The 27048-nt window shown below is 45.2% G+C and overlaps 2 protein-coding genes and 1 long non-coding RNA gene across 4 annotated transcripts; 1 reads left to right on the top strand and 2 right to left on the bottom strand.

The window, feature by feature from the left end:
- The first annotated feature begins 1746 nt into the window (after positions 1-1746).
- Positions 1747-17990, top strand: glud1b (glutamate dehydrogenase 1b). Its single transcript, XM_076760664.1, has 13 exons — positions 1747-2347; positions 6183-6263; positions 6602-6657; positions 7005-7068; positions 8375-8469; positions 9280-9459; positions 11582-11719; positions 11868-12005; positions 12114-12194; positions 12984-13107; positions 14578-14669; positions 14822-14884; positions 15927-17990. The coding sequence occupies exons 1-13, from the start codon at positions 1951-1953 to the stop codon at positions 16044-16046; spliced, it is 1629 nt and encodes a 542-aa protein (XP_076616779.1). The 5' UTR covers positions 1747-1950; the 3' UTR covers positions 16047-17990.
- On the bottom strand, positions 13101-14613 carry LOC143339437 (uncharacterized). The gene is made up of 3 exons (XR_013079325.1): positions 14288-14613; positions 13932-14007; positions 13101-13832 (listed from the first exon to the last, which is right to left on the bottom strand). It is a non-coding gene; the product is annotated as an uncharacterized LOC143339437 (long non-coding RNA).
- sncgb (synuclein, gamma b (breast cancer-specific protein 1)) lies at positions 17356-26356 on the bottom strand. Of its 2 annotated transcripts, XM_076760665.1 has the most exons (6): positions 25817-26209; positions 22091-22132; positions 21377-21504; positions 20611-20628; positions 19686-19727; positions 17356-19324 (listed from the first exon to the last, which is right to left on the bottom strand). In XM_076760665.1, exons 1-6 carry the CDS (start codon positions 25935-25937, stop codon positions 19316-19318), a joined length of 360 nt encoding a protein of 119 aa, XP_076616780.1. In that variant the 5' UTR covers positions 25938-26209; the 3' UTR covers positions 17356-19315. The 2 variants fall into 2 exon arrangements, with proteins under 2 accessions (XP_076616780.1, XP_076616781.1); XM_076760666.1 differs by lacking the exon at positions 20611-20628 and having other exon boundaries at positions 25817-26356.
- Between the last annotated feature and the right edge of the window lie 692 nt (positions 26357-27048).

Here is a 27048-nt window from a genome sequence, read left to right as displayed (position 1 = left end):
AAGAGAACGTTTTGACCTGCTGGTGGCGCTAGAGGTAAAGTCAGGGGATCACCAAACACATTAGGATTCATTCTCTGGGGACTATAAATGTCCACACTTAGTTTCATGTCAACATATCCAATAGCTGTTGAAATATTTCCGTCTGGAACAAAGAGGTGGACTAACTGACTGACGTGATGGTGGCTAAAAGCCTCTGCTGATTGGCTGATCCGTAGGTTGTACTTATGACACCTTGTTTCTGAGTCAAGAGATTAAAGTCATCTTGAGCAACCTGGTGGTGCCATCGTAGCTCAGTGGAAGACGCTCACTGTCCGACCCCACCCCCGCGCACACACACACACACATACACACACGCACACACACCCCTCCATCTTGTTCCAGCTGTCTCTGAAATGTTTCCCAGCAAATCCCCATTCATTCACACACGCACACACACACACTCATCACTAATGACCTGCTGACCTAAATTAGGCCTTCTCACTTGGAAATAATTGCACACACATAAAATGCTTGCATGCACACACATAATGCACCACAGCAGGAAGACAATCAGCTCTGTCCACTGATGGCTTCTTCAAGTTTTCATTGGCGTTTTGACTAATAAAAAAAAAAGAAAATAAAGGAAAAAAAGTCACTTACTCTGACCAAACATCTGCAGAACAAATGACACTCCCATCAGCCATACTTTAGAGTGTTTAGAGCTCATGCTAACACGCTAATCTAATATGGTGAATATGGTTAGCGTTAGCCCTGCTGAACACCAGCATGTTAGCATTGTCAGTGCAGATGTGTTAGCATGCTGCTGTTAGCATTCGGCTAGTTCAGCCTGAGACAGCTGCGGATTATTTTTCCTATCAAGGCCATTATAGATATTTTTTATATCACAAGCTATAATCACAAACTGTACATCACCAGATTAACCACCTGGTTAACTGTAACTGCCCACGAGGGGGGTTAATGACTGATGCAGACTGATACAATGGGCCTTTTCAGCATCTCCCACCTGACTCTCTCTCTCTCTTTTCCCTCATGTCTGCGTCATCTCACTCTACAGATCAGGGAATTGCTGATGACAGCAAACATGGCACAGATCCTTTGAACAAACCACAAAGTACAAAACTGTAACACTATGGATGCTGTACAAAGGCTAATGAAAGACAAAGCTGACACACTTCACATCAACTAGCTTATGGTCCTATAAACTTAATGAAATTCTGATATATTCAATAAAGCATCCACTTGTTTTTACGTGCTTTGCATTCACCTCAACATGTTTTTATGCAGTCAGTTTAAATATTAGCATTTTCATGTTGCCTTCAGTGGTTGTTCGGTCTCTAATGCTACCTTCAAGTCCTCCTTGGAAATGACTAGCTGTAACTAAAACGTCTTGTTTATTCAAAGAGTGTTGGTCAGAAAGAAAATAAGTGATGAAGGGAAATGATCCTACTTTAATTCTAGTGTTAATGCTTTGTCATAAATTAATTAAAAATTCAATCTGGTAAGCGTGCCTTATTTCCTATAGTATTAACTAACACATATTATCCACTTTTATCCTTTAATGCAGTGCTTACAACCCAAACGTTGCTGCCTACATGAAAATAATTTAATTTCTATCATTTAACTTTCCCTTTTCTTCATTTTCTCCCCCTCTTTCAAACTCAACGGCACAAACTCGGGGGCGCGTGCTGTCAGTTGGAACGCACGGGCGCGCGCCTCCGTTGGTCCTCCTCTTCCGCGTGCGTCCGGAGAAGCCCCTGCCGCACTCCTTGGCTCGTGCTGCCTTTTTAAGCAAACTGACACGGCATGTCATTCCCCACTCGGCCAGAGGACGGGACACGGTGAGGAGTTGCTGTGTCGCTCATTTTACCCCCCTTCTCCTGTCGTCACCCCCATTGTCCTTGTTTAGTTGCCCTTTTATTAGTTAATTTACACGGTTAGCTAGTGTCAGTCATGTATCGGTATTTCGGGGAGTTGCTGAGCCGCTCTGCGGGTAGCGCCCTGGCCTCGGGATGCGTGGACTCCGCTCTCCCGGTGTCCTCGTCCCTGATGCGGGTCCGTCACTATGCCGATGCAGCGGACCAGCCTGACGACCCTAACTTCTTTAAGATGGTCGAGGGTTTCTTCGACCGCGGCGCCTCCATCGTGGAGGACAAGCTGGTAGAGGATCTGAGGACCAGGGAAAGCCCCGAGCAGAAGAGGAACCGTGTGCGGGGCATCCTGCGCATCATCAAGCCTTGTAACCACGTCCTGAGCGTGTCCTTCCCGATCAAGAGGGATAACGGAGAGTGGGAGGTGGTGGAGGGGTACCGCGCCCAGCACAGCCAGCACAGAACGCCCTGCAAAGGGGGTAAGAATTGAGCCAAACCTCTCCGTCTGGCCCCTATGACAGCTAGCTTTAGCCAGCTACTTAGCATCAGTTAGCAGTGACAGTAGCTAGTTAATTAAGAGCACAGCACGGAAGGCATCTGTTGTCAACGGCTGCTAACGTCACTGCACCGTTACACACAGCTTCTGTGTTTTATCCTCACCGTGCAGTTAACTACACCCTTGTTTTTGTAGTTGCAGCATATTTGTCCTGTTTGTTTCCTGTATCGCACAACTGCGCACTGGTCGCATGAGACGTTTGTGCAGTTTACAGTGACCTTCCTGCTCACCTGTAACTGTAATGTTACTGTACTTTTGTCAGCTGGCAGGCTAGCAGCAAGGTAACCGTCAAACTGCAGCAGCCCACGTACTTTCTGGGGGGGAGTTGAGCTCATACTACATTTTCTCACTATCCTGTGGTTTGATCTGGTTCAAAACTGGAAGGATGCACTGGTTTATTTCTTGCTATTACTGATCTACTCTAATTTGTGTGTCAGTTTGATGTAATGGAGGGGGCAGTCCTAAAAGCATCAGGTGTTACTGTGTGTCATTGAGCAATTCAGGCCTTCACTGCACAAAACACATGTTTGACTCTTGAAAACCTATTGCTCAGGCACTGTCCTGTCAGGTGATTCATGCACACCTCAAACCCAGACGTGTAAAAAGAAGAGGAAATACACACAATGTTGTCCTCTCTCATTCTGCAGACAAATGGAAAAAAAAAATATCATTGTTTAAACAAGCTCTATAGAGAGTTTGCCAGCATTGGGCAGAGTATGATATATGACACACTGACATATGCTCTTTGGTTCAAGGTTCAACGCAGAGGCATTATGGCTACTGCTGCATTGCATTCTGGGTAAATCATGAGTAGAAGGATATGATGTATAGGAAAACTGGAGGTGGGAGAGCTGGGGAGGGGGAGGTTGAGTTTCCAGGCACTCCTATTTGTCAGCAGCGTGACAGGTGGGGGAGGGTGCTGTGGAGAGGACGCATTCTCAGTAGAAAGAGACAGGCCTTTCAGTCAAAGGGCATGTTTGAATGGTGTTGAGTGGACATTGGCCTGCTATTAACACCATGAAACCCCTCCACTGCGTCTACACGATGTAGCAAATGTAGACCTATTCTGGGGAGGCCTAATTCTGCTGAAGACATGCACGTGAGGGGTGGGAACTGTGCTGCTGGGGGTGCAACGAATCACAAAACTCACGGTTGTGATCTTATCACGGTCTTGAGTCGTAGATCAGACTATTAAGGCAAGGAACTTTTCCCAATGTTTTTTTTTCTTTTTTTCTAAAAACACCATTCAATGTGTGTAATGTTTAAACAAAATTTTGAAATACATACAACACTCAACATGAAATTGCTGAGTTAAAGTACAATATATCAACTGTAAATGACAGCAAAACACAGTGAGGACTCTCAGAGCTGAACTGAAACTCCAGTACATCACTATGTGCTGTATGCACATGATTTAAAAAAAGAGAAAGATAAAGTAAACTCTCTCACAAGTTGAATTAGAGTGCATCAATTATGGCTCCCAGATAAAATATTAATCACAGATTTATCCGCCAACAAACTTAACTGTAATGGATCAGTGCCTCCATTATGAATCTCCAGGCTGTTCAAGCAGTTATCAGTGAGACTCAGAGAAGCCATATTGGTAAAAATAATGACATTAAAAGAGCATCATTGCCTCTATCCATCTCATAAAAGCCTGAGGAGAGCAGAGCGTAGAGTAAATACGAGTAACAGCAGTTCTTTTCAGTGGGTTTAATCATTAATACAGCGCATAGACCCTTGGCTGTGTGCAGGTCAAACTGCAAAGTGCAAAAGCTGTTTTTGCGTGTGCATGCGATGCTCAGACACCCTCGTTTCAGAGCCATGTGGAGCGACGGCTGCTGGCCAGGACCACACTGCTCTCTACTGACCACTGAGTGACCATCTTAACTCAGTGTGGGGTGTTTGTGCAAAGTTGTCCCATCGTTAAATAGTGCCAACCACTCTAGTTTTGCATAGTCTGCAAAATTGTCTTCATCCTTCTCCTTTCTGAGCAGAAGTGGAATAAATCTGGGGATGTTTCATTTCACTGTTCTCACGTGGAAACCATAAGTGTAGCAGTATGTCATAGTTGCATAGGTATGGAGGGACAAAGTTAAGTAGAGTCATAGCCACTTAATAAAGATGTAAAAATCACACTCTGAACATCGTTTAACAATGATTCATGGGTTATTACACGCAGACAACATCCTGCTTATAACCATGTCAGGTTCATCAGTTTTAACAGATATATTCATATTTATTATATTGTTTGAGAGAACTTACCACTAATAGAACTGAATCAGTCTTTCTTTGTACACTTCTGGAGGAAGACAATAAAAAAAATGGAACACCACTAGCTTTAGTACAGCTTCTAATAGCATGAATAATTGTGTGCTGAATTAAAATACCACAGTTTTAAAAGACGTGCACTATTATGTGTGCACTAAAGGAAAAAAATAGCAGTTAATAAGAAGAAACCATTAATAATGGAGAGAAAAATATCACGTTAGGGCAAATGCACTGAATAACTGAACCAGTAATTCAAACCATACACAGCGTTACTCCGGCCAAATCCAAAAAACTTGTTTTTGTTGGAGTCTAGAAATGTGGCACAGTGCTTTAGAACTGGCAGGCTCTGGAGCAGAAAACTTTGGGCCAGACTGTAGAAATTAAACTGGCCTAACTGTTGCAGAAACTCTGAATTTCAGCATGGGCTCAGTTCAGTTCCCAAAAATCTGCCCTCCCTTTCAGAGGAATGTGTTTACAGATCGGTTCTGGATCTTGTTGCTGTGGTGCGCTGTTGGTTGGGTGGATAAATGGATGGTAGGATGGGGGATGGGTAGGCAGCAAGGCTTTTTTTTTTCCTTTTAATTTGATCAGTGAGCTCAAGATTGTCGGAGTTAACTCAGCTGATCTTTGGATGAATGGAAATAAAGATGGGGGGTGGAGAACCACAGCAGAACTCTGACAGGAGGAGCTTTGTTTTGAGACGTTTGATCTTCTGAGTGCAGTAACGCAAATGAAAGGAGGTGGGCACAAATTTGAGTCATTTCAGGGCACTGAAAGATGACATCATATTGGGTGGGCTTTTGCTTCTGCTTCCTGTTTATTAGCTTGCAGCTGAACGCATGAAAAAAGACACATACAGCGCTTTTGTCCTCCTAAAGCAGCCTGCCGCCTCCTCTTTGTGCTGTTTGCCCTTGGGTTTCTCTGTGTAAGCTAACTCTGGATGAGCTATATTTGGTGGTGCTGCACCGTCACACACCCACCCACACTGTGCCAGTGAGATGGAGCGCTGTGACTTGGGCAGGCCTGGCTGTATGAGCTCATGTAACGCCGCACACAGGCTGGCCTACGCATGTTACCACAGCGACGGTAGTAAACCCCAGACAACAGGAAAGAATGACTGCAGCCGGGGTCAGAACGGAGAGCTGTGATTGGTTCATGCGGTCTCCACCTGCCCATCGCTGCTCCCGTGAATGCCAGATGCAATCAGTGACCTGTTCATGTGATCTTAGAGAACAAAATGGTCCAGTCTTTAGCAGGTCTGCTGCACATGTGGTGGAGGCAGTTTCTGTAGAGACAAATAAGTTTCTCATGTTTCAGTCTGAACACTTAATACTGCAGCAAATATACGAGCTGCCAGTGCACATTCATTCATGTAAAAAAATCTATTTGAACACAAGGAAAGCATGTTCTGTTTTTTCTTTGTATGGTCGCCCTGTTGTAAACTTCTTCCTCTGTGTGTGTCTGTGTGTGTGTTTCCTTTCCTTCAGGTATCCGTTACAGTACAGATGTATCTGTCGATGAGGTCAAAGCCCTGGCATCTCTGATGACCTACAAGTGTGCCGTTGTTGGTAAGTATTAAAGTCTTAGCCTTCCACAAAGCCTCCTGCTGGATCTCCACATACTGTGCATAGTAATACTGTTTGACTTACCAAGTTGCTGTCATTTATGCCCTTATATTCAGTGTTCAAAAGCTACCAGGGAATTACTTTTGACTTCATTTGCCAGGATTTTGCATTATTGGTCATGCAACAGTGCTTGAGAGTAGTTATGCATCTTCTGTTCTGCTTCTTTTTTCCTCTGATTACGCATAAAGAAGTGTGCATCTACATGTCTATCTTAATGTTGTCTGCTTGGTGCACACATGTGAATGTTGCTGTGGGTTTTAAGCTGTATTATTGTCCTCCAGATGTGCCATTTGGGGGAGCCAAAGCTGGAGTCAAGATCAACCCCAAGAATTACTCTGTAAGCCTTCTCATGTCAATCCTCTCGCCCCTCACTCACACACACACACACACACACACACACACACACACACACACACACGTAGAGATCCACAGACATGTTTATCTGTGTGCTATAATACACACGGGACATCAGCAAAGCCTAAGATGAGCACCCGACATTGACAAGGCTGGCAGTCATATGAGGGACATAAGTGTTCCTGTGTTTCTCTGTCTCTCTTTGTCACATCCGTTGTACTTCTTGATTAATGAGATGACAGAACGATCAAAGAGAGAGAGACGGAGGTGGTTTCTTGTTTATATCCAGCATGTTTTTCCTAAACTCCATACTGTGTCTGTGTGTCGCAGGATAATGAGCTGGAGAAGATTACCAGGAGGTTCACTATTGAGCTGGCCAAGAAGGGTTTTATTGGTGAGTTTCTGTGTGCGTGTGACTCCAAATGGTTGATTAATTGCTATTACTTCAAAAGCAATTGTATAACTTGTGGGAGTATTCACTGGTCATGGCTTGGTATTTGGTGCGTGACAGTGTTCTTGACGTTATTTGACTCCATTAGAGTGGCTGTGGCGGTGAGAGGTGAATGTTTCCACCCAGAGAAGTCAACATTTCCTGTCGTCGAATGCTGTTTATTCAGGCTGGGGTAGCTCTGGGTGTGCCTGTGTCAACTGAGGCTGTTAATTATGGCGAAAAAGAAGCAGGGGATCGGGATACAAATTCAACTTGAGCCGATTTTAAGAGGTGGAAAAAGCAGATACAATAACCAATCTCCTAATGTATATACATGTATTTATTTGTTGATCGTAATATATTTCAGCTGTGGATTTGTGATGTATGTCACCACTGTGTGAGATCACTGAGGGGTTAGAGCATCAGGTGACATGGTTGGGCTAAACTGGAAATTTAATTATTAGTTGCTGAAAAAACCTTGCAGTAGTAAATATGCAGTGCAAGGCCACACATAAACATACCCACTGGTTCAGCAAGTTCACAGCCCCTACCCTGCCTGGACGCATGTGATGTGTATAGAATGTGTTCAGTTCAAACACGGCAAAGAGGGATATGACACCGTCTGTCCTACGCTTGTAGACAGCAAAAGTTGTGTTGTTGGTATTTGTACACCCTGGAGACAAAGCTGCACACATCACTGCCCTGTTCTGTCAGTGTGAGTGTAACATGGTCAGACTGCTCCGGTTGAGAAAGACGCCCTTTTCTCCCTCTTACAGCCCCGATTCCAGAAACAGTTGGGACGCTGTGTAAAATGTAAATCCTGTATGAACTGTAACCAATGAGCCCGTTTACCTGTGGAACGTTCCAAACAGCAGTTAGCACATTATCACATCCTGTTTTATTTATGCTTACCACAGCGTCCTGACTTTTTTGGAATCCAGGTTGTAGTAGTCCCCCACCCCCCCACCCACCCACCTCTCTGCATGCCTGCTTCTGTTTTTGGACCTTGTTCTATGATACAAGGTCCTTGAGGGGACATGTATATATGACACAAGGACACCAAGCCTGGCACTCACATGTCGCTCCGTCGTCCACGTTCATGTCGCTGTCGACATGGTGTTTAAACTTTAGGGATCGTCAGAGGTACCTGGTTGTTATACTGTAAGAGAAAAATTCACTGCACTGACCGTCCCATGTGTGAAATATGCACTGATTTATTAACTCTGTCACTTCTACCTCCCGCCCTCTCCTACCCCTCTTTCTTGACCAGGGCCTGGCATCGATGTCCCGGCCCCGGACATGAGCACAGGAGAGAGGGAAATGTCCTGGATCGCCGACACATACGCCAACACCATCGCACACACTGTGAGTTCCCAAACACGCACGACCGATCTGTACGACTTGGCGGGTACAATTTTTGAAATAGGTCAAATTAAAAGCAAGGAATGAGTCACATGTAAAGCATGAACAGTGGTTTCCTGCCGCTCCCTTCTCAGCCGACCACTGAGTCATTCCTCCTCTCTTCAAAGCAGCTTTACACACTAAGGCCTGGGTGTGTGCGTGTGTGATCAGTTGTATGTAGAATCAATATACACCAAGCCCTCAACAGTATATACCTGCATCATTATAATGTTAATGACTATAAACATTGTCATCTATTATTGTGGATGAATCTTATATTTTCTACTAAAACCAGCATTTAGTGATTTAGTAGTTCTCAGTTTCATATTTTATTACACATCCTCTTTTCTCCATGTCTCTCAGCTCCCCCTTCCTCTCTCCTCTCCGCCCTCCTCTCACCCACAGTAGTCCTGTGTCCTCTGTTCCAGATACCCCTGGCAGGGCTTTGGAGTGGGTGACGCATTCCTGCTCTGGGTATCTGAGGGCAGAGGATTATGGGTAGTGAGTACTGAGGTGCAGTCAGCTGTCTCACTGTCTGGTACTGTGGTACTACGCAAGCTCTTACTGTGTGTACGTCAAGCAGTAGGCACCATAGCTGAATGCAGGGAGGGGAGGTGCAGTACCACAAAAGGCCACTAGATGCTGGTTCCTCAAAGTGTCACACTGTATTGAGTTCCACTGAAAAAGTAGCAGATTTTCTGGGCATCTCAGTGGAAATTTTGATAAACTTGTCTTTAATCTGTGCGGTCTGATCTTCTCTGTGTGTGTGCGCAGGACATCAACGCCCATGCGTGTGTGACAGGAAAGCCCATCAGCCAGGGAGGAATCCACGGCCGTATCTCAGCCACAGGTCGTGGAGTTTTCCACGGCATCGAGAACTTCATTAACGAGGCCTCCTACATGAGCATGCTGGGTCTGACACCGGGCTTCCAGGACAAGACCTTCGTCATCCAGGTACACACACACAAACGCATGGTTTTGTTATTTATTGTATTATATAGAGACATTTTACTCAAGAGGAAAGATGGAGACCCTAAATGTGCTGCAGACATTTGCTCACAGATACTCTCAGGATTTTCATGATGAAGGGTTTTAGAGCTGCGCCTCAATCAGAGCTGTGCCATCTGTTTCATCCCGGCTCTGATCTCTTCATTCCAAGCAGACAGCAGTGAACTGAAGGAGCGTCTCCTCTTTGTTCAGAAGAAATGATGATTCAGTAAGAGAGTGGAAGCAGCTAAGTCTGTTGGTAGAAACTCCTCAGCTGCTCAGTGGAATATCTTATAGGGAAAGATGATGAAAATGAACTTCACGCCAGTCTTTCTAGAGGGATACCTCTGATTTAAACTGTGAATCTGTGAGAACAGAAGTCGGAAAGCAGTTTATTCTCCTTCGCAGTTTCACTTCTGTGTGTCACATGGCAGCTCATCACGTGTCAAGGACACACACACACACACACACACACACACACACACACACACACATAGCAACACTGACACATGGCTGGGGACCCCCAGGCATGGGCCTCAGCTGCTTTCTTAGAATACTTTCTATAATAACTACTTGTTCATATCAACAATGTAATCTGGTCTTCTTCATAACAACGTTTAGATGCATTTAACTCAGTGAAAACGTCTGTCAGGTAACATTCAGACACGGGAAAGCAGATCTGCTCTCACTCGTTTCCTCACGCACCCGCACATATCCCTTCCTTCCTTTATATTTTTGCAAAGAAGCAGATTTTTTTTCCCGCAGCACTACAGAAACACTCAGGGTGAGGGGATGACGTTCGTGGAGGGGGTATTTGAGTGAGGGCATTGCTGAAGAGGTGAAGAAGCGGTGACAGCAGATGAATCATGACATGGGTGTTGAAAAAGCTAATCCCTCTGTGTGTGTGTGTTTGAGGATTATGTTGTGCTGAGATTAGATTTTCTTAGAGTTTTATTAGTGAGTGAGGAGGCAGCTGATCTGTGGTACGGTATCAAGATCAACACAGGGCCATGGTTTTACACCCCAGTCGCACTTAATTTAAAATAAATGAACAAACATCAGTGAAGTCTGATCTTCTAATCACTCTCGTCCTGCAGTTCTGTTAAATCCATGTCAGGGATGTGTGATGTGGTGGTACTGTATATGCCAGTATATATCATGAGATGTGTCTTTATGAGTTTTTGTTAGCTTTAATGCAACGTGAAAGCACCGTGATACGGTTTCAACTTGACGGAAATTTTTTTGAGGTTACTGTAGGTGACGTGATTTTAGCGTGAGACAAGCAAAATGTGAGCAGCTACTTGTCCCTCCTTCACATTTTTACAATTTCACTTCTGTTCTTATGGCTGACACTTAGATGTGTTCAGCCAAGAATAAAATACATGTATTTATGTAACCATATACATTGTCTGAGTGGAATCAGGGTCAGGCATATCTCACCCACAGTAGTCCTGTGTCCTCTGTTCCACATACCCCTGGCAGGGCTTTGGAGTGGATGACGCATTCCTGCTCTGGGTATCTGAGGGCAGAGGATTATGGGTAGTGAGTACTGAGGTGCAGTCAGCTGTCTCACTGTCTGGTACTGTGGTACTACACCTCCTCTTACTGTGTGTATGTCAAGCAGTAGCCGCCATAGCTGAATGCAGGGAGGAGAGGTGCAGTACCACAAAGGGCCACTAGATGCTGGTTCCCTAATCCCAAATCAGTGACTGGACTGCTTCATGGAAATATTGTATTTACAGGAGCTTGGCATCAGCAGTTAAGTGTTTTGGTCTGTGGACATTTTAGGTTGTAAGTAGAGAACAGATTTGCCCCAGACAACATCCCGCCTGTCTTTATGTGCCTGTTTTATTTCTCCTGTTTCCTTTTCTCAGCCAGCATTTGAACAGAATATCTTAATCACATGGAAGCTCTGTGATGATGTTATAACCTAAACCAGCCACATGGGGGCACTAGTGTATGTGGTTGCATTGAGCTGAGACAGTTTATCCTTGAGTAGAACAATTCCAAATGTTAACTATTGATATTATTTAATGATTTGAAAGTGAAAACACTGTGGTGATAATTCCCTCGCTGTCACTTTTCTCAGGGCTTCGGTAACGTGGGTCTCCACTCCATGAGGTATCTGCACAGGTTTGGGGCCAAGTGCGTGGGAATCGGTGAGATTGACGGAGCCATCTACAACCCAGAGGGCATCGACCCCAAACAGCTGGAAGATTACAAACTGGTACCAGCACAGCTGCCTTCACTTCCCTCTCCTTTCTCTTATCACCTTATCCTTTCTGTTGCCTTTTTTACAGGTATCAGTGTTGTTGTCAGATGATTTCTCTGCTTCTGGAGACACTAATATTTTTCCCCCGTGTGCGTCTCTGCAGCAACACGGCACCATCGTGGGCTTCCCAGGAGCCAAACCCTACGAAGGGAACATTTTGGAAGCCGACTGCCACATCCTGATCCCTGCTGCCGGAGAAAAGCAGCTCAAGCGCGACAATGCCCGCAGGATCAAGGCCAAGGTAAACCCTCGCTCTGATTTACCCACAGCGCTGTGCTTCGAGCTCGCGTTTGAATCCACACGGTTAAAGACGGTCGCAGTCATGAAGTGTGTGTTTTGTCTCCTCCAGATCATTGCGGAGGGTGCCAATGGTCCCACCACCCCAGATGCTGACAAGGTCTTCCTGGAGAACAACGTCATGGTTATTCCTGTAAGCACACACCCCGCACACACACAGCTGTGAAGTTCAGCAGGTTTCGAATGGAAACACGTTTTACATTCAGACGTGATGCTGACTGAAGCGTTTGAACTCCACTGATCGTTTCCTTCAGCTCACTTCAAGTAAATAATTTGATTTCTTGGATGTCAAAACAAGCCACAGGTATGATGTAAACAAGAGCGTTTTTACCAGACTGCACTGCGGCGGCGAGCTAAGTGCAGTGAAGGCGAAGTCAACTTCTTGGAGCAGCTTTGGTTTTTTCACATGAGAGATTTTTGTATCTGGGTTTTTAAGGTGGACGAAAACACAATGTCACATATGTCTGAGCACCAATCAGGATTTAGCAGCGTTTTAATCAAAATCTGATGACACTGTGGGGCTGCCAGCACCTCCCTTAACTCCTCTTGAAGAATACCTGAGGATGTTTTTTTTTTCCTGACTTTAAATATGATGCTCTCTTATTTAAAGAGTGAAAGCACACAGTTGTGAATCTAATATTTAAACCATGAAGGTGAAAGGAAGCAGATAAGTTTCCTCAAACTTAGTCCTCACTTTTCGTCCTTGCACCTGTGCTGATGTGGGCTCATAAAAATGATGATTTCACAAACGGCTCCCGTTTATAGTCTCTTTATTTCACCAAAAAAGAGGTTTCTTTCCCAAATCAAATCTTACAGACATTTTGAGAGTACAGAGGAAAGTCGATCAACATAATTCTGCGCACAGTCGAGTGAAGATTTCCAACCAGGCTGATGCTCATGATGTTTCACCCTGATCCTGCAGGACATGTACCTGAATGCTGGCGGTGTGACTGTGTCTTATTTCGAGTGGCTGAAGAATCTCAACCATGTCAGCTATGGAAGACTGACCTTCAAATATGAGAGAGACTCAAACTACCACCTGCTCAGTGAGTACAAAGCTGCTCTGTCCTTCCTCCATAACCTGCAGACAGATCCATCAGTTCATTTCTAACATTACGTTTGTAACTCTGTGACACATTTCTAAAACGATACATAAACACCAGAACCGGAAATTGTACAGATGTAGAGAACATGCAAATCAGGAAAAAAAGGAAAGAAATGTAATTGATTTTACAACTTAGTAACAGATTTTTATTTTTTGGAGGCATGCAAATTTAATTGATTATTCATCAGATAGTATGTTTAACATCAGCTGGGAGCCGGGGTGGAGTTTGGTGGGGTGGCCAGAGGGCCCCCACCCAGCAGGCTCATCAGGATGTCATTCATCCTTAAGGCCAACTCTTTCCATGTCTGCTGCTAAGATGTTAACCCGGGCTGCTTGTTGCATTTGTGCAAAATCTCTCTCAAACCCTTCCATTATCTGGCCGTGTACCAGAACTCTCACATAAGGATATAAGGTTATGGTACCGGTACCATCCACAGACCGCAGTCTGAATCGAATGTCGTCTTGAATTTCCTGAAATTCGGGATATCGGTTCTTCAGGACATCCTGCCATTCTCTGACAAACGTGCTGCTGAACTGGAGGTCGTGTCTTTGACCTTGTCTTTCATCGAAGTAGAGCCTGTCTCGATTGACTCTCAGTGTTCTCTCTCTAAACCCTTTCCTTCTCTTATCCTTCCATCCTGGCTCGTAATTGAAGCTCTGAGCCATCTATATAAAAACAAAGAGAATGGTTATTTTCTGTGAAGGGACATGCTGCTGATAAGTGGTACCACACATTCAGTATTCAGGCTTGCTGTGGTGTTATACCTCGTATTTCTCTTGATGTTGCGGCGCTCTGGTTTTCTCGGCTTGATGGCAGACACTCGGGTTCTGCAGCTGCTTCCTGAAGCCGCAAGACGAACCTCAGATCAGGATTCACTTCAGTCTAACCTGCCCATCATATATCAAGCCTGCCTGTCCAGCTTTACTCTGCCCTGTGTGAAACATTTACGTTGAACTCTTCTTGCTCTTCTAGCTGGCTGTACAGTATAAACCACTGACCAGGCTGCTAATGCATTTTAAATACATGATTAACTGTTATTTAGCTGTAAGAAATAGACAAAATCAAATCAACAGTTCAGTCAACAAGAATTTGAAGGACAGATAAATAAGTGTGCTCTTACTGAATCCGTGGCAGGTGAGGCAGCGTCGATGATGTTGCTCTCCAAATTCAGTGTCGACTGGTGTCAGTCGATGTGGAGTCTGCAAGAACAAAGATCTCTGTCAGATCAACTGTTTTTAATTTCCCTTCATGTTTTGTTCATTTAAAGCCAATCAGAAAAGAGCAGAACCTCTTCTCTCTTTATATGGTTATATAAACAGCAGAGGAATGTCAAACCAGGCTACAAAACAAGACGAATCATGAGAGTGTGGTTACCAACACACGGTTTTCCTTTCTTCTTCTCTCCTCCAGTGTCTGTGCAGGAGAGTTTAGAGAGGAAGTTTGGAAAGCAGGGAGGACCCATCCCTGTCGTACCGACCGCTGACTTCCAGGCCAGAGTTGCTGTGAGTAGCGTGTGCTGACACCCATCTATCCATGAACAGACTAGATCTGACCAAACGTGGACGCACAGGTTCTGCTAACATGTGACAGAGTCAGACAGAGGCTGAGATTGACCGTGTAACTGTGAATATGTAACGTCCACCTTCCCTTGCAGGGTGCCTCCGAGAAGGACATCGTCCACTCTGGGTTGGCCTACACCATGGAGAGGTCCGCCCGGGTAAGTGATGGTACAGGACATCTCACAGTCCAGCGTGTTTTAGGCACCACAGACCACAGGCAAACACGTGACTCGCACTTCAGAAATTTGGAAATGTTAGTGTAATGCAGTGGTTTGCTGACATTTTCTGTCCTCAGCTCACTATAAAACAATTAACCGTTCTGTGACAAAACATTCATCGCTCGTTAGTTTCTAATAAACTGGATGGTCAGTTGACGCTTCCAGCAGGTTATCTGCAGGTCTTGGAAAGTTTTAAAAAGACCTGAATTCATTTCCCTCTAAAAGGCCTCAAAACGTCTTCAGTTTAATTTAGAGAGGCTTCTAATGTCGCTTCTTTCCTGCTGCAGGCGCTAACATTCGTTCATACGTTATGTATGTGGTGTCTGGCTGGTGGGAGGCGAAGGTTGTCAAAAGTATTGATACTTTCTTCAAAACAGGTGTCCTTTTTTATACTAGTATGGTATCAAAGTTTAAAATTCTGGTATCAGACGACGTTATGGGAGACAAGACATCAGTCAACAAGTGAGACGGGTGCGACAGTGGATTAGGCCGCTCTGTCCTTTGGGTGGCGTTCGAGTCCGCTACAGTAGCTCGGACGCTCACCTTCTCTCATAATAGGTGTCAGTTTTGACAAATATCGTTATTTTTAATTGGTTGATTTGTCAGTTTTGTGCCACTGTCATTTTAATTGAGCAATTCTATCACTAGGATTATTATTACATTCAGCTTGGAAGGCACAAATGGGATATAAATCTGAAAAAACGAAGGCACTGAATAAATCATTGTAGGCCTTATTGCCTCTACTGGTTTTCTGTCATTCTTTGGTCTTTATGACCATAAAAAAAGGTATTTCATTGCCTCCTATATATCAAAAAGGTCTTTAAGAAGTCTGGTTTGATGAACACTGCAGCACAGAACCTAAAGGGATGATCAGCCATGCTGCTGCTAAGCGTCAGTCAGCACCCGTCGGCGCCTCCTGCTGCAGTCTGGTTGGCGTGAGTCCTACGGCGGTGGTGTGACGTGTTCTCTTCTGCCCTTCCAGCAAATCATGCGCACGGCAAGCAAGTACAACCTGGGTCTGGACCTCCGGACGGCCGCCTACGTCAACGCCATCGAGAAGGTCTTCAAGGTCTACAACGAGGCTGGGCTTACCTTCACATAAAAGGCCAATCAGGAGCCACACTTCCTCTCCCTCCCCTCACCCTCCCGCTATTGATCACCCTCTCCTGCCTTCTTCCACCCTCCAAACAGCCTTCAGAACATATCACTGTGTATCGCTGCTCTTCGGCTCTTTCACCCTCACACAGCGAGACATTGGCTAGCCTGGTGTTTGTCCCGTGATCTCTGTGCTGCCATTAGTCCGTATCTGTGTCCCCGTTTAAGTGCTGCCCTCCTCTTGTTTTTGCCTGAGGTTGTATTGAGAGAAGGCAGACCTCGTCACAGCCTTCATGATGTTGTTGTATGGCAGCCACGTTTAACGCGCCCTGTTTTGGGTTGTTTCATTTGACGACACTACAGATGCCTTATTTCAGAAAGCGGTGTGCTCTGAAAGCGAGATGGCCACTTCAGTTTAACTTTAATTAAAAGGGATTTAGACTTAATTTTATGTAAATTAAAGAGAATGGTCATTTTATTACCCCCGAGCTCGTCTCCTCACTCATCAGCCGTAAAGGTTAGTAGTGAAGTTGGAAGCTTTAGGATTCCCAAAAGTATTTCATAGTTGTTGTTTTTGCTGTTCAAGGTTCGATAGACGCTCCTCCTCGTCCCCTCATTTCCCCGTCGCTTTATCTCGTATTTTGAAAGCAGCTTCTCCCCCGACTCCTCCACTGGCCAAGAAAGGGGAGCAGGGAGGGGGCTCGAGTCACGGTGACCGCCCGCCCGTCCCCCGGTTGAATTTTCCTCAGTTTTAATCGTCCAGTTCCTCAACATTGAAATTGTTTTAGAGGAAATTTCTATTTTTTATTTTATTCATTTTTTTTTTTTGGAAACCAATAAAATATTCAGAAAAAAAAACAACAGTGTGTCGCATCAGTTTATTTCTATGCTCTTCTGTCCCAGATTGTAAAAGGGATTTAGTGTGACAGGAAGCTGAAAAGACGTAAGTGAAAGTATGAAAGTATCAACTACAAAATGGACTTGAAGTATTAGAGTAAAAGTACTCGTTAGCCAGGATGGGCCCTTTCCCTTTGTATTATACCATATATCTATTATACATGTCATATTATTAGGATATTGTTACTAATGCTTTCACACATAACTGTACGTTAACGTTACAGCTGCTGGCTGACAGTGTCATAGTTTACGCAGTGTGTGTGTAACTCCAGACGTTTGACAAATGTAGTAAAAAGTCCAGTATTTACCTCTGAAATGCAGTGGAGCAGAAGCATTAAGTAGCATCAAATTGAAATAACCTGCGGTGCTCAGCCGTTACCCATCATCCACCTCTTCAAAGAAATTCTTGACACAGTTGCTGGATTTCAACAAAACCTTTTTAATTTCACCGGTACTGTTTATAAAATCAGCGAGTCTGCTTTGATGCCAACTTAAACATGGTGTGCGATTTGTGTGTTTTCAGTGGGATTTGTGATTGTGTGTCGTTTCGAGTGTGCTGCGTGTGTGTGTGTCCGTACAAGTATGGTGTGTAGTCAGTGTGTGTGTGTGTGTGTGTGTGTGTGTGAGTGTGAATGTCAGATTGCTTGATAAGGCAACATGCAGTCATCAGTTTCCATTGGCCTCAAAGTAAAAACACACAAACCTGCTCCAGACACAAACACAAACACACACACCCACACACACACACTTTGCTGGCTGAACCGGTTCTATGTTAACACACACATATATACACACACAAATAGAGTGCATACAGACACACACACTGATGCCGGGCGGACGAGCAGTGAGCGGTGGCATCACGCTGACAGAGAGGCGAAGGGGATCCTGTGATTGGCTGAGACACTTGATGGGCAGGAGAACTAGCAAACTAACAAACAGCATATCCCACGATTCAAGCTGTCCGGCCTCATTCCCTCAGCACAGAAATCTGAATAACTCCTGACGGCATGCAAACCAGTTTCACAAAGACCACTAAGCAACTACACAACAACAAGATGATCGTCATCAGCTGCTCATATTTCCTCCTTGAATTAAGCTTTTTTTAACCCCTAAGACCCAGTTTTCCCTTTTAATTCCCCCTTAAGCAGCTTTAAATAACAAATAAATAAATTATTCCCTTATGTTTGACATAAATTCTGCTTGAACCCTTCACTGAAGCTATGAGATGTTGTTGCCTGTCTAATGGAATCAGACTGCACTGTGCAGCATTTTAGGCACATTTTCCCAGAAATTCAGCTCACACTCACCGGTGGCATTGAAGACTACACGCATGAACATGTCTTCTGCCAAAGTTAGAGCAAGAATGGCTGTTTAACATGAGAAACACTGTGTTTTGTCTGCGCTCTTGGTGCTGGGTTGTGTTTGTGGAGATTTCCATGAACCAATTAGAATCGAAGACTCAAAGCAGATCTGATTAGCAGTTATTGGCTGTTTGGATTCTCCCTCGTCACGGAGAATGACACTGCGCTAACCCTGTTTCTACATTATGGAGGCGGAACACACGCTAAGCCATACAAAGCTACACAGATCAGCTACTCTACAGTTGCGACACGAGACGAGTCATTCTACACATCTGATCATGCAGTCTATTGTAGCTAACTAACTACTGCACACACAACAGAGTGATACCTGTCCTCGATGTACGATTCCCTGCACAAGCCTCTGGAGGTTTATTCTACACGCCAGCAGCTACACATGCACACACACGCACATATATATATATGTATCTATATATATATATATATAAGCTTTCACAGGCACACAAACAGCCGATCACACACCCTGCCTCGGTCAGGCAGTGAGTTATTGTTGTGGACTGCAGAGGCTTGAACCGAAATGTTTGCCCAGTGTGTGCGTCTGTGCTGGTATTGACTGTATGTACTGCATGTGTGTGTGTTTCATGCATGTGTGGAATGAAGGTGCATCTCTTTGTGTGTGTGTGTGTGTGTGTGTGTGTGTGTGTGTGTGTGTGTGTGTGTGCATGTGTGTGTTTGTGTGTGAGGTTTCCCTATAGGTTGGTAGGCGTGGGGAGGTAAGTACACCAGGGGTCATATCAGGACAACACTAACACACGGGTGAGGCGAGGGTAAAGTCGGGCGGGTGGAGGAGAAGCTACAGGCTGCAGAAAGTCGAAGGGGAGGAGGAGAAGGGGTGAGGGCAGGTGGCTGCTGAGGTGCGGCATCCGGAAGAGTCTGTTTTAGTTGGTTTTGGCTCTGTAAAGTCACAAAAAAATATGTGGAACATCTGGAGTCTGGTACAGGCGAGGCGAGGGGAGCGAGGGGCCGCCGGAGAGCACGGGAGGGGGGATCCTGAAGGCGGCTAATACCCCTGGAAGCAAGGAAGGAAACAGAGACAGAGACACATGTCAGTGGTGGAAGAAGTAGCTCTAGATCCTTGACTTAAAAGGAGATCTTGTGACCCTTTAAAGGGGCCCGACCCCTACGTTGGCAACCACTGGACTAAAAAGCACCTGTAAATAAAAGTAGCTCCACCTCCAGCACTGATGCATCAGAGTTAAGAATGTAATAACATCATCAGATAAAAAGAGGCCATTTTCTGCAGAACTTTTGATACTTGAAGTATATTTTCCTGATAGTTCTTCTGTGCCTTTACGTGCAAAATGTACTTCAATATCAAAAGTGAAAGCACTGTTTAAACTAATGGAATGCACTCAGACCGGTTTCCTTACCTCTCCTCCTTCCCCACCCTGCTCCATTCCTCCGTATTCTCCCTGCAGGTGCAAACAAGAAGCGTGAGAATAAATTAGACACAAAAAAAAGAGGTGGAGTTTGTCTGAGAGGATGAAAGGATGAGGTGAGAGCAGGGCGGGGGGGCCTCAAGCGCCATCTAGCTTTCGTTTTCCTCCAGCTCTGATATGAAAAAGCAGTTAAGGCTACAAAGACCATGCTGCAGGATCAACTCGACTCTTATTATCATGCTTAAGCTACTTCCGGGGGGGTCAGTTAGTTCGATTAGAGCTTTACAGCATGTAAGAGGCTCCAGGTGCACAGGCCTCGTTCAGCCTGAGCAGTGCAGGAAGCTATTTCGGTGCATGCCATGAAGATTTTCACTGGCGTGCTGGAGATGCGCCCGAGAGCTTGTATGTCACTTAATGCTACAGGAGGAGCTACGTGGTTAGAAATGGAGAATTTTAGTATCACTGTTGCCTAAACCACACAAGTGAGTGAGCGTCTGAGAGGTCAGAGGAAGAAGGTTTGCAAAGTGAATTACTCATGAAGACTTCATGTGTTTTCATGCTGGTCTGCAGTCCGTTTGATTCAAGTCCCAAATGCTGCATGAACTTGTCCATTTTAGTTTGTTTCTTTCCCCTCTTGACGCTCACTCTTTGGGCTTTTAGCTAATATACACTGAGTCACCAGTTCATTAGGTACTACCATTTAATGTAATCCAATGCTACAGTCCTGCAGTAAGTCCTACCTTATGGTTCTGCAGGCTTATTGCAGGTTTCCTGGATTAGACTGTACAGGCAATGCTAATAAACTGCTAACTCTAGTGCATGTAGCATGCAGAATGTCCCCTCTCGGTCTCTCCTTCACCCCAGCCCACCCCAGCGTGACCTATGACCCCCACACTGCTCTGTCCAATATAGGCACCTCGTATACGGGCTCCTCCTATCAGGGAAACAACAAACAACATAAACAACAAAAGGTGAGAACAACAGCAACACAGAGCGACACACAAGACAGAAGCTTTGCCACAGTGCTACAACAAAAGAGGCAACACACGAGACAGAAAAAACTACCAGAAAGACATGCGAGAAAGACTCCAAAGTTAGATGTAAGGCCATCTAACGTGTGACGAACAGGTTTGACAACAGAGCTCAAAACATACAAGAGGAGGGAGGGTCGCAAATTAAAGGAATATTCAGGAAAAATCTTCCAGTAACAGTTTGAGCTTTAATGCATATAGAATATTTTGAGACCTGGTTGAAAACAGTAAGCTGATAAAGAAAATAGTCATTGTTTGCAGCTCCAGGTGAAGTGCATCCTGATCAGTCAGAGCAGAGTCATCAGTGGATTCATGTAAACCTCAGCATTATGTTGGTGTATCGTTTTGTTAAAGGGAGAAACTGGGAGTTGGATTTCTTTCAGGTTGTGCAGCTCTCTGATGTGTTTGATGTGGAGACAGAGCTCGACCTGGTGGCAGAGTTTAACCCAGCAGCCTGTGGCTCCGTCTACACCTGCTGTTCCCACTGATTACTGCTCAAAAACAGCTTCAGAAACGTTTTCACTGGTTCTGCTGAAGTTTTAAGGAGAACATATTCTCTGTTTTTTCCTCTTATGATCGGATCACCAAAGAGGCATGTTAACGCCAGGTGGAAACACGACCAGTGTAAGCCATGTTAACATGGTAACTGACCTGGTTGACCAGCCCGGTCGACGCGGCGACGTTCTCGACCCCCTCCACGGTCGCCTGTGACACTTCGTTGGCCCCGGCAACCACTGTGTCTCCGACGATGTTGGTCTGATCCACGGTCCTGTTGGCCACTGAGGCGCAGAGTGGAGGACGGTTAGTGAAAAACATTCATAGTGTGTGCGCTGAAAAAACACACACAGCACACGTGTGTTGCCCTTTTGGTGACCTCGACGCTCCGTGCATTGATCTGCAGCTGTTTGTGTCTTGAGATAAATTTTAATGGTTACATGGTTACATCAGCGAAGCGTTCAAGTACTGCCCTTTAACCAGCGGTGCCCCCCGAAATTTTTCATAGTGGTGGCCGGTTGGTGAAATTTTGGGCTGATATGATGGTCTCATTACTGCCCCCCTGAGGCCAGAGGGTGGAAAACACTCACTGGTACTTCGTAGTTGGCGAGATGTGCAGTTGTAGTGGGTGTTTTTCTCATAACGGCCACAAGGGGCAACAATGAGCCCATTTCATACTTGAAAACAAATTTCATCAAGCGACAGAAAGGAACGATTTTTAACAGAGGAAACTGTACAGATCAGGAAAACACGTGAAGATGCAAATCACACAACAACGTTTGTATTTCCCGCCAACGGCTTGTTAAGAAGTTGATGCGACTGGAGCGCTGAGGTCACAGATGCTGCGAGCGCATGCGCAGCTTTTCTTACCTGTGTTTACTGATGACACAACTCCCTCCTTTGTCTTATTGCCTGAGGATCAAACAGAGATTATAATCAAATTCATGTTTGTGCAGTTTCCTGCTTTAATAGAAAATACCCAGTTTACAGTTCCTGTGTTCTTTAATGGCTTTTGTTAAATAGAGCTTGCTGCATATTTCCATGATTTTGGTTTACTCGCTCTTGATTTGTTTCATTTTTTGGCTTTTACTCAGTGAGGGATGTTTAGGATGTGATCTTAAAATGTTTCTTTTTCTTATTCATCAATAAATCAAACCATGGCCCTGACAGCCAACTGATGACTAAATAAATGAAACATAAAAACATATTCATGATGCAGTAATGAGAAGAGAACAAACATAATTAAGATAATGCTCCAAATCATAATTACATGATTATATAAAGGGGTTTCGCCTCACAGTTATCACATCGATGTAATAATGTGATGTTTCTTATGACATTAACATGTTTAGCTACCTTAATTTTACTTTGATAAAGACATTTTTAAACTCGTTTTAATTGCCACACATTTAGATTCTGGAAGTTTTAGTGATGACGCACATTTCTTAGCTGTTGTCGCCCCCTAAACCTCTGACATGTCCTTCCTGAGAGTATCGGATCAGCATCGCTCCCTCTAAAAATACATTTAAAGCAGTAGTTCTACCCATCGTCCTTTCTGTGTGACTGATGTGTCTCCCTGCTTTTTTTTTTTTTTTTTTAAGTGAACTCCATCCCTTTATTCTCTCTTCTCTTTCCATTTCAAGCTCCATGGGGCTCGGCTGTGTTTTGTGGAGATAATTTTTATTGGAAAACATCCCGTGGACAGCGGCTCCTCTCTGTTCTTCCCTCTGCACTCGCCATCACTGTGCTCATTATAGTATGATCCCAAGCAGATTAAATAGCGCTTATATAATCTGCCCGATTGAGGGATAGAAGGAGAGAAATATCTGCTCAAAGAGATGAAGGGAAATAATGGGAGGAAGGTAGAAACTAAGGAAGGAGAGGAAGGATGCATCTGCAGAATAAGACGAGTTCGTGCACGCCGACTGTTCTCTCCTCGTTCTTTCACCCAGATGCTGCCATCCACCCGTCCTCCCTCTGTCTCCTGCATCCCTCCATCTCTCTGCACGCTCCCTGTGCTACATGAGCCACGTGCCTGAGTACTGAGCAGTACTGCAGTACAGCCCGACACTCACATAGACACACTGCAGTGACACAGCTTCTTTCTCCCAGTCAACAGAGGGAGCCCCCAGACTGTCACTGTGAATGTCTGTGTGTGAGCCTGTGGTGATCTGTCTGTCACATCCCACAGAACAAACTGTACCAACGAAAGAGTCTTCCTCCTCTTCTTCTGACAGAGCTTCGGACTTCCTTCTCGTTAATTATTAAACAAGCTTTGGGCAGAATTCCAGGTGATGCACATGTGAGACCAAGAGCAAGAAAGCAATTTTTTAAAATAATCCAGACAGTAAATGATAATCCAGATCCAAAGCCTTCCTCAATAAATGAAGATTGCATGGATTAGACTGTGCGGATGCTTTTTCCTCTTATGAAATGATGTGTTAATCGTGCAAAAAATATGGCTGCAGTCAGTTTTTGCAGAGGAGGATTTGTGCCTTAGCAGTCCTGATGAGATGACAGCTCGGATATGTCAGGTATTTAATGAAAAATCCGACCAGTGGGGATATGTCTTCAATAATATATGCACGGAGACACTCACAAGGGCATACATTTACCACATATACACATTTACTGTATATGTAAAGAAGAAAGCTGTGCAGGACAGGTAATGTTGAGGTCTTGTGCAAAGACCTCCTCTATAAACTCAAAAAAACTACATAAATTATACAATCGGTGAAGCAAGAAAAGGTGAGAAACTGTAAAAAAGGAAGTTTTTTGGAGCTGTTTTGTAGCAGCTTGTGTTCACTGGCTTGTGGGATGTTTAATTTGATTTCATTTTTATTTTTCTCTGTCCAGGTATGGCCTGTATGTGAAAGTGGGCGTGCAGACCTCGATGCTGTGCACCCACACTCTCATGCTGACGTGTGCACTCTGCTGCAGGCAGATACAGTGTTTTATCGGAGCCATCGACCCTCCTCACTTCAGTGATCACATCCCCCCCTCCTGTTCTGCCACTTGTGATCTGCATGTCCATTTCCTTATACCCCGATCGCCTTTCCATCCGTCTCTCAGTTGACTCTGACCCCGTCGTCTGTCCTTTACCTGAGTCTCATCCCTCCATCATCCCCCTCCATCACTACATGTCAACGCTCTCACTCTCTGTCCCTCCATCTGTTCACACAGGAGCCACGAGACTAGAAGCTCAGAGCTTTTTTCTGACGTAACATCCCTCCCCTCTCTCTCCCTCTTTTCTCTCTCTCCCCATGCATCCCTCCATCCTTCCATCTTTTCCTAGGGGGTGGGGGTGGGGGGTTGTTTTAAGGGCTGTGGGGGGAGGAAGGTGGTTAGTCATCAAAGCGGCGCTCGCCGGCAGGCAAATCCTGCTGCTGCAACGCCACAAAGACACACACTCTTGCATCAACACATGGATGGGGTGAGGGTTTAAGGGGGGTGGGGGTGGGGGGTGAGGATGAGGGTGGAGTGGGGGGTGTGGGTGGGGTTGATGGGAGAGCAAATTGCTGCAGTGCTCAAGTGATCCTTGCACCCCCCCACCCACCCACCCACCCCCCTTCAGCCAGTGACACAGACTCTTTTACGCATACCGTTGCATTTTTTTTCCTTCCACTTTCATCATCATCATCATCATCATCAGCAAGATTTTGAAGCTGCTGTGTGACGGCCAGGCAGAGTGAGGAGAGGACGGACTGCAGATGACGACAGAGGCTTCCACTCCGCTAACTCCTCACCCAGCCTCCTACTTTCACAGCGCCCCCCTCCCCTCTCAGGTGGCCTAAAAGCCTGCTACTCGGGGTAACCTTGAGATGTGACGCATTAGCTGCTTGAGCTAATATAAAAGCACACCAAACAAAAACACGTCTGCAGCATCTTTAAACAGTGTAAGTCTTTTTTGCATCTTAATTGTGAATTTAAATACATTAAATTAAATGCATTTAATTTAATGCATTTAATACCTGTGAATCTATACAAAAAAAAGGATGACAGGCTATTCAATGTATGTAAGCTCTACTCTTCAAATTAAGAAAAGTGCATAAACGGAGTCTCTGGGACATTATGTCCATCACTGGACGTCCCTTTGCAAACTGCTCCACAAACCACTGAATGAAACAGGACAGGTGATAAAAGCTTGAGGCACCATCACAAGGTCCTGCAGACTCCTTCTTTCCTCTTCTCTTCTCCTCTTTCTCTTCTATTCCTTTTTTTCCAAGATAAACCAATCCTCCACCTACTGCCCAATTACAACTTTTTTCCATCTCCTTCTCCATCCAAACCCCCTCCTCACTCTGTCTATCCTTCTCTCTTTCACACCCCCACCCGCTGCCCTGCACCAGTCCTGCAGCAGTATCCTGCCTGTGCTCACTCCATCCCGTCCTCTCCTCTTCCTCCTCCTTCTCCTCCTCCTCCTCCCTCTGTCCCTGACACTTTGCACGAGTGTCCCAGACGTGGACACCCATGGGACCCCACCTCAAACGGTGCAAAAACACATGATGCATCCCAAAAACTGAATGCATGCCCCTCAAATGTAACTGTCTTTTTTCCTGCAGCTCAGTGCAGCTCCACAGTCAGAGTGTTACGTACCTACATACATCACCCCTTCCTTGGTCTTGGCGGCCGCCTCCTCCATGCCGGCTTTGGTCTTCTCTGCAGCGGCCACCACCCCCTCCTTGGCCATGGAGAACCCCTTCATCAGTACATCCATTTTGGGTGACGAGACGGCTGGGCTCCCCTGCTCCAAACGGGCCTGGCTGGCGTGCTGGCTGGTGCTTACAGTGAGTGTGCAGCAGAGATGATGTGAGATGTCACAGTGTGTGTTTGTCTGTGTGAGTATGCGTGTGCGTGTGTGTGTGCGTGTGTGTATGTGTGTGTGTGTGTGTGGCTCCTCCTCCCTTCAGTGCTACAACAGAGGACTGAGAGGACCGCACAGCAGGGCTACAGCACGCAGACTGAGAGAAAGAGGGGGGAGGAAACAGCCGGTATGCACGAGATGGAGAGAAGAGGAGGAGGGGGAGGAGGAGGAGGAGGAGGAGGAGACACGACCGGATGCTGCAGCATTTTCAAGTCATGCTGCAACTCCGCGCCTCAACCACCCCTCCACCCATCATCCATCTTTCTCCCGGTGATTCTCACTCATGCTCAGCGCATCCTCATATTTTGATTGGCACGTTGCTGTGGACACACCTTTGTAGATGCTGAGCTCGTGAACACTGTTACATAACCAGCAGAGCTCTGGCACTGGAGGCGAAGAGGATTTTTTCCCCCCACATCATATGACTTGTGAGACTTTGTCGTGTAATCTGTAATCTCATCACGCGGCTTGTCGCAAAGATATGATTCCCTCTTCCTTTTTCTGATTGGGAGTATTTCTCAGTTTAACTCACCAGCTGTTTATTCATTATATATAATTAATTTGTGTATATTTACAGCATGTATCTCTGTTTATGCATTGTGCTTTTTGACCAAGATTTAATACCAATAAAGGGTCACTGAACCGAATTTAATTGAATTAAGAGAGAAAAAGAGAGCACCTGCAGCTATTTTTATTGGTGTGAGAGAAGAGAAAATGCTTTGTCATCTCCACCTGAATGAGTCACAACTGCCCATCCCTCCTCCTCCTCCTCCCCATCGTCCCATTTCTCCCAGACATGCCGACTCAGCACCACAGCAGTTCTGTTTTTGATATGCTCCATTTTGTTTCATTCTTATTCATTTTTTAAAACCAGGAAGGACGCAAGCAGAGAGAAATAATTGGCAAAACAGATAAGAATAAGGTGCTGTAGCGCTTTATTTTTGGCATTTGGTCCATAAACCTG

Source organism: Chaetodon auriga, chromosome 20 (genome assembly GCF_051107435.1).
Source record: "Chaetodon auriga isolate fChaAug3 chromosome 20, fChaAug3.hap1, whole genome shotgun sequence".
Classification (NCBI taxonomy): Eukaryota; Metazoa; Chordata; class Actinopteri; order Chaetodontiformes; family Chaetodontidae; genus Chaetodon; species Chaetodon auriga.
Note: the sequence above shows the minus strand (reverse complement) of the source record. Positions and strands in the feature narration are given on the sequence as shown.